The sequence below is a fragment of the Arachis duranensis genome, chromosome 7 (assembly GCF_000817695.3).
Source record: "Arachis duranensis cultivar V14167 chromosome 7, aradu.V14167.gnm2.J7QH, whole genome shotgun sequence".
NCBI lineage: Eukaryota > Viridiplantae > Streptophyta > Magnoliopsida > Fabales > Fabaceae > Arachis > Arachis duranensis.
In genome coordinates, this window is record NC_029778.3 from 46,096,096 (window position 1) to 46,110,297 (window position 14,202).

Here is a 14,202-nt window from a genome sequence, read left to right on the forward strand (position 1 = left end):
GAAACCACATTTTAGATTTTTAGGTGAAACTTCCCTTACAAAAAAAGGTTTAATACCTTTACAAGAGAAAAAAATGTACCACAATACACAGATGCATTTGATTAAAGGTGAGTACTTTTGAATTTTGGGAATCATCAGTGCTCATAAGAATTAGATAAGGTTATTAATACTCAACCATTTGTGTTGCCAAGGGGTGGAATCAAATGAAAATATAAAGAATTGAAAACATATTATATTATACTGATGAGATCCCCAACCATTTGCACATTTGCACATTTGCACAATTAAAAAACCATTCTTCTCTATGTACACCAAAACCACATAATCAGAGGAAAGTAAAACCTTAAACCCCCCAAAATAGAAGAAACATAATGTAGTAAATTGCTATCTACTCCCCTTTTCTCCATTGAATGTAAAATTGTAAACCCCTCCACCCTTAATCCTTTCCTCATCTTTTATTCATTTATACATTATATTAAACAGCAAAATCACGGCTCAAAGAAATTCTTCTGTTTCTCTCCTGTTTACCACCCTCCCCAGATCTTTTATAAGCAAAAAAAAAAAAAAAAGGGAAAATCATTGGCAAGGCTGATGTTCAAGATGATTTTCACAAATTCCCTGTTGGATTTTATTTACCTTGGGCTTGGTTGTGATCGGAACGACAGCAGAGGCTGAAGAAGCCTCTGGCCTGATGGACTACCTAGCAACATGGCCTGAGATCGAGTAAGCATCTGGGTCATTGATGGGGTCTGGTATGCCCGAACAAGACTTGAACTATCAGTAGAATCATCTCGTGCTGTTGCTCGCTGCCATGAGTGTGAACTCAATCCGGAAAGGATGTACGCTCTCTCAGATGCCTACTCGCAATCCTCTCTTGCATTTCCTTGAGTTCAGCATCCAATCCAATGGTCTCCGCAAGCATCTTTGGACACCCCGCGCTGGAAAGGTCTCCCTGTTCGGCTGCAAGCCGTGCCTGGGCCATTGCCTCAGCTGCTTGGAGCCTGTTTCGCTGTCTATCTACCTCAAGTGACATTACAACCTGCCCGGCTTGCTCAGGCCTTTTGATTTTAACTTCTTCGCTTTCCAGTGTCATTGTTTCCTGAGTAAACACATTTGACCTTAAGCAATGATGCTTCATTGCTGGATGTAGCTGGGACATCAACCGATACTAGAAAGTCCCTCTCTTCATCAGCATATAGGTCTCCAACATCAATAATCCGACACAGCTTGGGTAGCTCCCTGCCTTAAGGGAAGAAAGACTAAGATTTGGATGTATACACTCAATTTCCACCTGCAGCTCCTGAACAACAACACTCAAAAGTCCTCCAATGCATTGGGCAAAGGCGTCCACACAGCTTCAGTCTCGATGAAAGAAAATGTACCACCAGGCATCTCCGAAATTGAGTGCATTGATAAAGCATCATGGTCTGTGCCAAATCCAAAAGCATTCTGAAATCCCAAAGTATCACGACCGCTGAGAGAAGTAGGCAAAAGCAACTGGTAATTTGGTTCAGGTTGGTTAGTTCCAGAGCCATTGACGGTGTAATTATCTTGTCCATCAGATAATAGTATAATACTGGCAACTGGATTCTTCTCTTTTCGGTCTTCCACTATCTTAACACCTTTTCTTAACCCTTCAGCAATATTAATGCCGCCATTTGCAACCAAAGAATTAACAGCTAGCAAAGCCTGCTGCCACCCAGAATCCAACCTCTGACAATTCGCTCTCTGAATTCTACCGCCAGAATTTTGCAAAACACCCTCACTTCCAATATTAAAGCATTACACCAAATCTTTTCCAATATCTAAAAAAATGAACCGTAATTAAAAACTCTACTTTTTCTCTTTAGTCCTAATTCTAGGAATTCCTCTACTATTCTTTATAATTATCTTTAATTCTCTCTATAATAATAATAATAATAATAATAATAATAATAATAATAATAATACAAGCTCATCAATATTGGAATACAAGAAATAAGAATCTATTTAGAGTTTTCCACTTGCGTTTGGTCTGTGTTATCTTCTCCAGATGAAGCTGCAAAATTACGCCTTTCCTCGGAACTGGCAGTGATAACTGGCATCCACAAATCAGCTGTATCACTCAAGAGAGACCTCACTTGTGGATCTTCAGCCATGGTTGATGATATCATCTCATCAACATCATCCAATTTTGCTGATAATTTATCCAACTCCCTAGCTATTTCCAACTATGTACACAAGAAGATGGTTAGAAGTTAAAAGAAGTTGAGGTCTCTGTAATAGTTAAGGAAGATTAAAATGAGCATTAAGTGTGTGTTTGGGTGCATGTAAGAAAAAAGATCTATTAAAAGAAAAAGATGTTTTATCTTTTAGTATGATTTTGACAAATCTTTTTAAATAAAAGTAAAAATATTAGGAAAATAAAAATATAAAAAAGTAAATTTTTTAGAAGTTATAATTTACTTTTTACTTTGGAAAAGTATTTGCTAATACACTCTTAAGTAAAATAAGAAGTATAGTGCTTCTTAAAAGGTGACCTGCTATTGCCTATTAGAGGTAAAATTGGTAATAAATAAAACAAGAAGTTATGGCTTTAATTTTTTTTTGTTTTCCTTTCTATAAAAAACAATATATGCAGCCCAAGAAAAAATGGTTAACTTGATAGTAAGTTACCCTTTTCAATCACAAACATTCATAAAAAACATAACAAAATATAAAATTAAAAGTTCTCTAGTTAAAATCGAGTTCAATATTCTTTACTTAATAAGGAATGTTTATTGTTTAAGGATGATCCTATATGTTGTACCCAAAAATTATTGATAGAATAAACTTTTAATGAGATATCCAAATATCGAATTATTTTTACTTTTTCCAAAGATTTTTTTAAAAGAAAACATCACTTAAAAAAATCGTTTAAAAACCCATCAAAACAAGCCCTAAGTTTCTAATTTATGATTCATTGGATTTAAACTAAACATATGAATAAATCAAGATAAGAGATTTAAGCATAAATGGATTAAGTTGATACGTTATTTATGGACAAGAGTCACAAGACACATGACATTGTTTGATATGTAGTCAATCTTATCTAGTGAGATGAAGCTTTATTGTTGTATAAATAAATTAAGATCGTCATATTTGAAAAAAAAAGGGCTTTAGTTAACGAGTATCCTAAAGCCGTTTGTAAAGGTTTCAAAACAAGGAAGGGGATTTCCATTCCCATTTTTATTTTCAGCATTTTGTTAATAACTACAGAGACCTAAACCAAAAAAGTTTTAATATAAGAACCTGAACAAAAATGACGGGTGCATATAGGGATCAAAACATGGTTTTAAACCTAACAGAAAAACTGAGCACTGTGCATTGAGTAAGGTTAAAACAAAACTACAAAGTGAAACTGAAAACTGAAATGTGAAAACTACCTCATTAAGCTGCTTGGTTGAATTTGAAGGAACTTTTGTAACCTCTAATCCAAGGGCTTCAATCTTGGAACGCAATTCAACTTCTTCTTGGTTTGTCAGAGTCTCCACCTACACAGTTTAACATCCAACACGGGTGATGATCAGTAAGTGATAGTGCTATGGAAGTAGAACAGTAAAGTGGTATCCATATGCAATCATCTTCATTGCTTAAGAAAAATTAGTGTCTAATACAGTAACATTTGAGTGATTCAACATTTTGCAATTTCTGAAAGTAGTGGCCAAAGCTAATCAGATGATGAATACTGCTAAACAATACTCATCAAGTGTGAACAAGTAGCCAAATAATTTGCTACTTTACAAGAACAGCATACGAGCAAGTTTAATTAACCATGTCTTCTTCATTGCAAAACATTGATACTTCCAAAAAATCTAAGCTTAGATCCACAACACAGGAAACACAGTTCACTATAGTCCAAAAAGTCAATTCAGACCACAATGGAGAAATCTATCACTAAATAGTTTCAAAGAAATAACGCTTTACTATTCTTTTATATCCTCTGCTACAGTATTATTGGATGAATGGATGTGCATATTTCATGTATTCCTTTCATCCTATTTTTGTCAAAACAGCAAACATAACTACAGATGAGCACAGCTCCATAAAAATGGTATGTGACCAGCAGTTAATGCATGCCGCCCGAAACAATTTTCCAAAAACAATTCATGGTGCACAATGAAAATCTATGAAGAGATTTCATGCTAGGTAGCTCTTTAAACACATCAAAACCTGTCAAGGTACTGCCTGTGTACATTACAAAGAGATAAGTTGTTTTATTCACCCAAACTCATGATCTTCAAGAATAAGGTAAGTACAAAGTGGCATGCAAATTCATGATTAGTTTCCTCTAGAACCACTTTATCCGCTGTCTTCAAGGACTTGCATAATCCACCAATAAAGTGGACGAGCAAACCGCATTTTCAGAATACTCCATTAAGAGTACAAAACAATTATCAGGAGACACAAAGGTACCATGAATTTACATTGATAATAAGAAAATGAATGTAAAAGAGGGTGTTATCAACACTCTGGGATGCTGATCAGCCTAACTCTACAAAGTGTGTGGAAAAACCTCGTAAGACAATAACCAAAAACTAAAACCTAAAACCTAAATTCAAAACAACAAGAACAGGGAATGCCTCTGTATCAAAATAAAATGAAATAAAATAAAGTGCTAAACACGAACCCCCGCATTAACTCAAATTCCCATGTGAAAATAGCCAAATTTAGCCATTAAACCAGATTGAGAACAATTTTCAAGTATCTACATATGCAGTTAAAAAATCAAGGAAAATATCATATTACATTTTTCTCTATTACATAACAGTGTATGATTGCAAAATTCTTATGTATTTTACAGTGCATGAAAGTTACTCTCTAGTATACTTGGCAAAACAAACGCAATTATCACAATTTACAATTATGGTGTAAATACTAAAACCTCCCCAAGTAATGACCAAAAATCACATAACCTAGATTATCAAATCTCACATAATTGGAAAATTGGAAGTTAGTTCCCCATCAATCAAACAGAAAACCAACTCAAAATACACAAACATCAGAACCTAGCACAGTCTTCAGAATTATGACAAGCTTATAAAAAAACAAACAGCAAACCCGGCATGAGAACAGACGAATTAAAAATTGATGAAAGTTAGAAGATGGCAGGAGGAACCTCTTGGAGAAGATTGGATAGAAGCTCGAAGAACTGTGCATCTGGTTTCCGATCCTCGGCCATGGGAATCGGATTGCTTCCAGAAATCAAACCTCTTGTCTGTGAAACGCCTCGGTTAAATTTTATTGCTAACGAGGCGCGTGCGTGCACGTCGTAAACACTCTTTTATATATATATATATATATGTTTTTGAATTTTTTATTAATTTTTTTATATATAAATTATTGTAATGTGAAATACAAGAATATTTAATTATTTTAGTATTTCATTTGTTATAATAGAAGTACAAAACATCACTAATGTTTTATAGTAAAAATATCTTTTAATTATAAAAGATAAAATATTACTGATATTTTGTAAAAATAAATATATTATAAAAACATAAAGTATTATTAATGTTTGATAAAAATTGTATAATACATAATTTGAGTCAATTTTAAAAAATTTATGCATAATAATGTAATATTAGAAAAAAAAAACTTAAACTTTTCTGTTTTGAACAATTCTTTTGATATATTTAACGGTCTTAAAACTCAACAAACTAGAAGCTATATTTTAACAATGCGGGATAAAATAATCTCTCGGACATCATCATTAATAATCATTTTAAGAATACTAAAAGACAGATTCACAAAATGATACATAAGTTCCTTTTTTGTACTTAGTCTTGTTAAGCAATCACCTATACGATTCTTTTCCTTGTATGTATGGTTGAAATTGAGTTGTCATTCCTATTGATAAGGAAGTAAATTTTCTTTATTAGACTATTTAGATGTTTTTTTGCTCTGATTTTTACAACAAAAACTTCTATCATTGTTTTGGAATCCAGTTCCACTATTCCCCTTCTAAATCCTAACTCACAACGTTTTGAGACCATAATAAACTTCTCATAGTTCCGCTTGATAAGCACTACATGTCCATAAATTTTTCATGAAACCTGCTATACATAATTCATTCTCATCTCTCACAACTCCATCGCATTCAGCTGGTCCAAGATTACCCGCTGACGTCTCATTTGAATTCATTTTACCATTCTTGTGGAGGCCTATTCCATTTTATGTTCACTTGAAATATGGTTATGACTATGTTTAAAAGGCTTTTTTTTTTGAAAGTTGTGTAAATCTCCTCAACATGGTTAGCTGTGAGCTAATGTAGACTTGGGTGGTCTACTCATTGTTGGAGTGAATACTTCTGTATTTTTCATTTTCACATCAACTAATATCCAATCATAAAGCTATCCATCCAAAGGTCATTTGGTTTGTTGCTCAGTTCTAAGGTGAGGTTTCATCTTAGTCAAGTGTTGAAGGGAGCTCTGAAGAAGTTAGAGATGGATTAATCTTGTCCAGATCTGCGATGCTACTAGGCAACCACGAAGCGTATGTATAAAGGTTTCTTCTGTTCCAACATATCTATAACAACTAGGTAATGTTCCCATAATTCTTTGCCTTCTCTTTGTAGTTAGTAGTTTATTATGCAAAGTGAGCCACATGAAATATTTTATACGTTGAGATCCTTTTCAATCCCAAATTATTTTTTAAGTTGCATATTGATCATCTTCAGTGCTTGTGATGTTTTTGGTATTCTGTTTTTTCTCTTTGAGTTTTATGATGACCAACTGCTTGCCTTTGTGGTCTCTCTCTCTCTGAACTACATCTTCAATCCATATAGTGTTAGACCTAGTAAGAAAGAAGATAAAAAAAAGGATAAAAATATGAATTTGTTTAGAGCTTTTCTTATTTAAATAAAATAAAATAATTATTTATTCAATTAAGTAAATTTTTACCATTTTAAATATTTAGGTACGATTTTGTTGGCACAAAAAAAAACAAAATTGTGGATTTCATTGATTACATGGTTACTAATAGCGAACTCCAGGAAGATTAGAAAGCACCCGATTACGCTTTCACTACCTGCAAAATCATGGCGGTGGAGACTATAAACAGCGCAATCGCGCACTTTCAGTTCTTCTTGAATCTCGCTGTCGATAACTGCACAATCAATGTAATCGGTGATTTCACTCTTTGTGCCAGAGAAATCATACCTAAATATTTAAAATGGTAAAATTTTAAAAATCTATTCAATTGATTACATAATTATTAATTAATTTATTTTATTAAATAAAAATCCTTTGTTTGGATAAGTTTTTTTAAATAATTTTTAAATGATTTTTTGAAAAGATATTTTAGAAAAATTAAGGTAATTTGATGTTCATATATCTCATGTAAAAATATTTTTTAATTTATTAATTATATTTGGAGACAACTATGGTTCTAAAAATGGGATTGGTTCGGCTGGTCAGACCGGTCCAACCGTGAACTAGCAACAACAACGGTTCGGTTAACCATTTGAAACTACTGAGCAAAAAATCAGTGGCGAACCACTGAACCAGCTAGTTGGACCGGACCGAGAATCAGACAGTTTGAAGGAAGCGATGCCGTTTTGAATCGCTGAATGTCTGAAATGAATCAAATCTCTCAAGCATGCCTCTCACTCAAGCAGAAAAGACTTTCTTCTCCAATCCTAGCATCTCTTTGATCTACTACTATTGTCCGTCCGTGGAGCCACTGCTCTTTTTCGTCCGTCGAGCTACTATCAACGTTCGTCCATCAAGCCACTGCCCCCAAGTCTCTGACCCCTGCTTTCTTCTTTTGTGAGCTCATCCCATCCATTGTCTTCAGTTGTTTGCCATCGTTTGGTCGACATCGTCTGTTGCGGTAATTGGTCTTTGAATCACCAATTTGTTGGCGTTGTCTTCAGAGGTCAGTGGCAGTGCTCCCTTATTCTTTACTTGTTCTTCATTTTTTTTGTTTTTATGCTCTGTTTCTATCTTTCGGAGGTTTGTAGTTGTGTTTTTAATTTTTGTTGAATGATTAGTGATTATTGAATAACTCTGGTTGTGCTGTGTTGCTGCTTTGTGTATTGTGATTTTAATTTACTAAGTTATTAATTTTGAAAGTCTTGATGATTGTCTTGATTTTTTAATTGATTGTGAATGTCTTGATTATTGATTTTAATTTAGATTGTGACTGTCTTAATGATTTATGCTATATAGTTTGATTCTTCTGCAAAAAAGTGGTGGAAATGAAGGTGAAGATTATCCCAATATAACAAATCTGCAGCACATTTTTGCATATTTTAATGATTGATGACAAAACTTTTATATTAGCATTTTGTATTTGGATATTTTTTTTGTTATTTTACTTTTAATTTTGTATTTTTCCTAAAGATCTTAAGGCTTTGGTTGATGACATGAATGTAATGCTTTAAATTTAGAAGATACTTCAAACTTTATATTAGAGTATAATTATGTTTTAGAGTATTTATTTATAATTTATTTATTATTTTATTATAAAATAATTTTTCTAGTTGGACCACGGCTGAACCAGTTAGACCAATAAACCAATGACTAGAACGATTCAATGACTGGTCTGGTTTTTCAAAACCTTGGGTACAACGATATAAAGATACTTTTTGTCTATTTATTTTGTTAAAATATTTTTGGAAAAAAGACAGATAGGTCCGGACTTTTTAAATTTTTGACAAATACATCCATAACAAAATTTAAATACAAAAAAGTCCCTGACTTTACAAACGGAGGACAATTTAGTCCTTCCATCTATTTGCCTCTCATACACCAAATAGAACTGGCTGACGTGGCTGAAACGGTGTCCAGGTGTCCGTTACGGTGCCACGCTGGAAGGGGAATAAAGTTCGAAGGACAAATAAGTCCTTGACGTCATTTTGCAAATAAAGTTCAAAGGACATATAGGTCCTTGAGAATGTAGTTCATTATACTTCTATTATGCTTTTATTATGAGAATTTAGTTTATAAAATTATGCTTGTATTTTGAAATGTTAACTTGTTGTATTCTGCAATTTAAATTATTTGTATTAAAATTGCAGAAATTAAGCTTGTTCTGTTTCTACTTTTTTTTCTTAAATTGCATTAGTTCAGTTTTGGTGCATTTGTGTATTATATTAGAATTTGTTAAATTGTATTAATTCAGTTTTCATCATACCAGTGGCATTAGTTAGCATCAGTTCATTTATGCATCAAGTTAGCATTAGTTCATTTGTGCATCATTCATGTATTAAGTTAGCATTAGTGCATTTGTGTATTATATTAGAACTAGTATTTTTATCCATAATAACATTACGAGAATAATTTTTTTTAAATTATAGTTCACTTTGTTCTAACAGTATAAATTATGCATGGCACAAAAGATTTATAAAATCAAACTACTTTTACAAAAAAGTCGTAAGTTGACAAAAGTCTCTGACTAAGAAGACCAATATATCTGAAGATAAATAAATTAAATAATAAGATTTTAGTTATTATTTTTATATGAAAAAAGTCTAATTTTTTATTAATAATTAATTTTAACATTCGTTATCTAAAATTTAAAATAATTTAATGTGTATACTTTTACATTTAAAATATTTTAATTGTAAAAAAATATCGAATGACATATTTTGATTTGTCAAATTACTAATATAAAATATAATTATATATAGAGTAAAAACAGTAGAGAGAAATAGAAAAATAGAGAGAGGTAGGTAAGAGAATTTAGGAAAGGAGTTTATTAATTTTGAAAAAAATATTTTCTCTCAATTTTAATAAGAGTGTCATGTGACACATTTGATTATTAAATTAGATAATAATATATGATACATAATATAGGTATATTTCAATTAGATAGTGATATATGATATATATAGAAACATAATGAACTAAATTCTCAAGGACTTATTTGTCTTTCGAACTTTATTTGCAAAATGACGTCAAGGACTTATTTGTCCTTCGAACTTTATTCCTCTTCCAACGTGGCACCGTAACGGACACCTGGATACCGTTTCAACCACGTCAGCCAGTTCTGTTTGGTGTATGAGAGGCAAATAGATGGAAGGACTAAATTATCCTCCGTTTGTTAAAGTCAGGGACTTTTTGTATTTAAATTTTGTCAGAGATGTATTTATCAAAAATTTAAAAAATCAGGGACCTATCTGTCTTTTTTCCAATATTTTTAAGAAAAAATGGTTTTTTTGAAATGATATAAATTGTAGTTTATAAATGACACTTTTATAATTTTTTTAGAATTTTTATTTTTATTATTAAAAATTTTTTAACAACCTAATAGCACTCAAACAAGCTCATAGTATGCTAAAGAAAATTATAAGATGTGTTCCAAAAATTACGTGAAACTAAAGTAGTTTGGGCCTAAACGTGAGGTCCAGAATCCTTCTAGTGAAGGTCCCGACGTCTTTTCAAATGAGACAAAGCTGTTTGAGGTCTTTTATGGTGAATGGGGAGTTGTACCTACAAAGAATTTCGATGCTAAGTTAGCAAGATTTTTAGGCATGTTTTATGAATTAGGGTCAAGAAATACCTATCTTTGATGGGTATTTACACAGTAAGAGTGACAATATACTATCACTATGTAACTTATCCACCTATGATGGTGGGTGGTTACTTTTTAATTTTTTATGGAGTGATAGTGTTGCTAATTTGTAGGGATACACGTTAGTACAGTTAAGATCTTTTTGATGTACAAGTCAAGTCGGGGCGCACCTAAGGATTCATGCTTCATCAAGTCGGGCAGATTTGATGTAGTAGCATTGGTTTCTTTGTAGATTGGGCCTTCATTTTAGACCTAACTTTGTTTATTGAGTTAGATAAGTCAGACTCGAGCAATCAGGTGGACGAGTTATGTTGGCGTTGGAATGTTGAATAGTTCGTAAGGTTAGGTACTCAAGTTTAACCGTTCTGCGATCGGTTTTTCGATGTGATTTTATCCGAGGAGGTCAGCTAACTCGATATAATTTTGAATTGATGTGACATTTTAAACTTTTGTAACTATTTACGTGTCATTTTAGTTTTCTTGGTAATTATGTAGCATTTAATGCATGGTGATTTTACCATTTTTCCCTACTCAAAATTATAAAAGCTTGACTCTTCTTCTTTTTCTCATTTTTTCATTTCTTCTTCTTTGCACACAATCTCCTCTTAATACTCTTCATACTCCTGAAAACTGTTTTCTCTCCAAGTTTTTCTTTTTCTTTGTGCGTATCAGAATTCCTCACACTCCTTGGTGATCGTTCTTTCTTGAAGCTTCTTCCTTTGGGACTGCTATTTCTAGGACTGTGTTTGTGCATGATTCCATCATCTACCTTCCTTATCAAGGTTAGCGCTTCTTTCTTCTCTATATCAATGCTTACTTGTAGTTGGTTACTTGTGATGTTGCATGTTGGTGCATTGTCTTGTTGTATGATTTTGTGCCTTAAATAATCTAGGATCAAGAGTCTATTTTTGAAATTTTTGAACTGTATTTTTGGATTTTTTTAATTTAGAATATTATTTCTGGAGGATTCTTGATTTTGTTATGGTGCGTGATATTTTTGGCTTACCATGCCCCAAAATGGTGCCATTGTTGCCCTTGATGGTTGATAAACTACTATTTTATGGTTTATCTTGTGCTTAATTGAGTGGATTTTATCAACTCTTTACCCACTTATTCATATGATTTGCATGTTTTATATTTTCCTTCTTGTTTCTGTGCTATGATTGAAAACATGCTTCTTTGGCTTTTATTTTCTTTTATTTTAATCCTCTCTTATTACCATTAGATGCCTTGGTATGTGTGTTAAGTGATTTCAGGAATTACAGGGCTGGAATGGCTTAGAGGATGGAAATGAAGCATGCAAAAATGGAAGGAATACAAGAAGTTGAAGGAACTGAAAAGCTGTTAGCCTGACCCTCTCGCACTAAAACAATCATAACTTGAGCTATAGAGGTCCAAATGATGCGGTTCCACTTACATTGGAAAGCTAACGTCCGAGGCTTCGATTTGATATATAATTCGCCATAGTGGCTGTACAGATAGGTGACGCGAACGCACGCTCCACGCGGACGCGTCACATCTGCAAACCTCAATCCCCGCGGACGCATGGACGACGCCTCCGCGTCACTTTGCCGCGACCTGTACGGACCAGATTTCACAATCAGCGACTTCTGGGCTGTTTCTGACTCAGTTTTCGGCCTAGAGAACACAGATTAGAGGCTATAAAGTGGGGAATGCATACATTCATAATTATGCTTTTCATAATTCACTTTTCATAGCTTTAGATGTAGTTTTTAGAGGGAGAGGCTCTCTCCTCTCTCTTAGGATTTAGGATTAGGATTAGAATTTATATTAGAATTAGGATTTATCTCATCTTCACATCAGGTTCAATATTCCTTTATTTTGACTTCTCTTCTACTTTGGGATACTTTAATGCTTTTATTTGTATTTGATTTATGTTGCCCAATTGGCTTATGAATATTGTCCATGTTAGATTTTATTGCTTTGAATGTATGTTATTTGAGGTATTTTAGATCTAAGATTCATATTTAGCTTTTTATATTATTGACTTTAATTGATTAACTGGAAGCTCTTGAGTTATCAACTATTCATGATTGATTGTTATGTCGGCTAATTAACTGAAATTCCACTAACTCTAGTCTTTCCTTAGGAATTGGCTAGGACTTGGAAAATCTAACCAATTGGTTCACTTGACTTTCCTTTGCTTACACAAAGGTTAACTAAGTAGGATTAACTTTCATTCTCATAGGAGTAACTAGGATAGGACTTCCGAATTTTCATATCTTGCCAAGAGTTTATTTTATAAGTTATTTATTTATTTCGCTTATCATTTATCATACTTGTTCCTCATTCTTAAAACCCCCAGAATTTTACCTTTTTCATAGCCAATAATAAGTCATACCTCCCTGCAATTCCTTGAGAAGACGACCCGAGGTTTAAATACTTTGGTTATCAATTTATTTAGGGGTTTGTTACTTATGACAATCAAAACGTTTGTACAAAGGGATTTCTGTCAGTTCAAAGACTATATCTACAACGCGACTATTTTTATGAAATTCTTTACTGGCAAAAACCCAACGTCAGGCAGTAACAAAGCAATGAGAAAGACAAAACACAAAAATTGCAAACGTGTGCCTTATTATTGGTTATTGTAAGTATTTTTCAAAAATAAAAAATAAAAAAATTTTTCAGATTTTTATTTTTAAATTTTTATCTTATCTTATCTTAGTTTTAAATTTCAAAATTCAAATCTTTTTCAAAATAAAAAATCATATCTTTTTCAAAAATCTTATCTTATCTTTTTTTTTCAAAAATCATATCTTTCTCAAAATCTTATCTTATTTTTTTCAAAAATCATATCTTTTTCAAAATATTTTCTTTTTGTTAGTTTTTGTTTTTATTTTCTCTTACTACTATGAACTCTCACCCCTTTGGCTATGAGTCTAGTTATAACTATGTTGCAGGAAGAGGAAGCTATAACAGGAATATGCATTAAGGTTAAAGCAATCAAAGATGGACGGAGCCAAGAGGATCTGATCAACCCTTTAGGCAACAACACCTTCCAAGATATCATGGACGAAGACCATTCTGCAACAACCACCTCCAATGGACTATCAACAACCATTCTGCGATGCATACCAAGATAACGGCTATGGTGAGCACTCTTTTGATTCTCAACAACCACCACCATACGCCTATAAATCCCCTCCTCAACATAGCTTTGGACCACTGGTGGACGAAATTGTGATCAACAATAATGGCTCTTTGGCATGTGCCAAAAAAACTAACTCAACACTTTCTTTTCACAACTCCGTTCAACTTAACCAGCAAGTGTACTGGGTCATCCAAGTAATACCTTACGTGAGTAAGGGTCGATCCCACAGAGATTGTTGGTATGAAGCAAGCTATGGTTACCTTGTAAATCTCAGTTAGGCAGATTAAAAGGTTTTGGGTTTCGAAAATTAGTAAATAAATAGAAAATAAAAAGGGATAGAAATACTTATGTAAATCAATAGTGGGAATTTCAGATAAGTGTGTGAAGATGCTGTGCTCCTCTCGTATCTCTATTTTCTTATTACATTCATCCAATCCTTCCTACTCCTTTCCATGGCAAGCTGTATGTAGGGCATCACCGTTGTCAATGGCTACATCCCATCCTCTCAGTGAAAACGTTCCTATGCTCTATCACAGCACGGCTAATCATCT

The 14,202-nt window shown here is 33.0% G+C and overlaps 1 protein-coding gene, 1 long non-coding RNA gene and 1 pseudogene across 2 annotated transcripts; 1 reads left to right on the forward strand and 2 right to left on the reverse strand.

Moving 5' to 3' along the window:
- Positions 1–204: 204 nt before the first annotated feature.
- LOC107458840 (E3 ubiquitin-protein ligase WAV3-like) lies at positions 205–1,779 on the reverse strand (annotated as a pseudogene).
- Positions 1,780–1,904: 125 nt separating this feature from the next.
- Positions 1,905–5,276, reverse strand: LOC107458845 (uncharacterized). The gene is made up of 3 exons (XM_016077044.3): positions 5,138–5,276; positions 3,405–3,512; positions 1,905–2,210 (listed from the first exon to the last, which is right to left on the reverse strand). Exons 1-3 carry the CDS (start codon positions 5,198–5,200, stop codon positions 1,986–1,988), a joined length of 396 nt encoding a protein of 131 aa, XP_015932530.1. The 5' UTR covers positions 5,201–5,276; the 3' UTR covers positions 1,905–1,985.
- A 659-nt stretch (positions 5,277–5,935) lies between these two features.
- On the forward strand, positions 5,936–8,991 carry LOC107458847 (uncharacterized). The gene is made up of 3 exons (XR_008001486.1): positions 5,936–6,559; positions 7,437–7,896; positions 8,811–8,991. It is a non-coding gene; the product is annotated as an uncharacterized LOC107458847 (long non-coding RNA).
- The last annotated feature ends 5,211 nt before the right edge of the window (positions 8,992–14,202 follow it).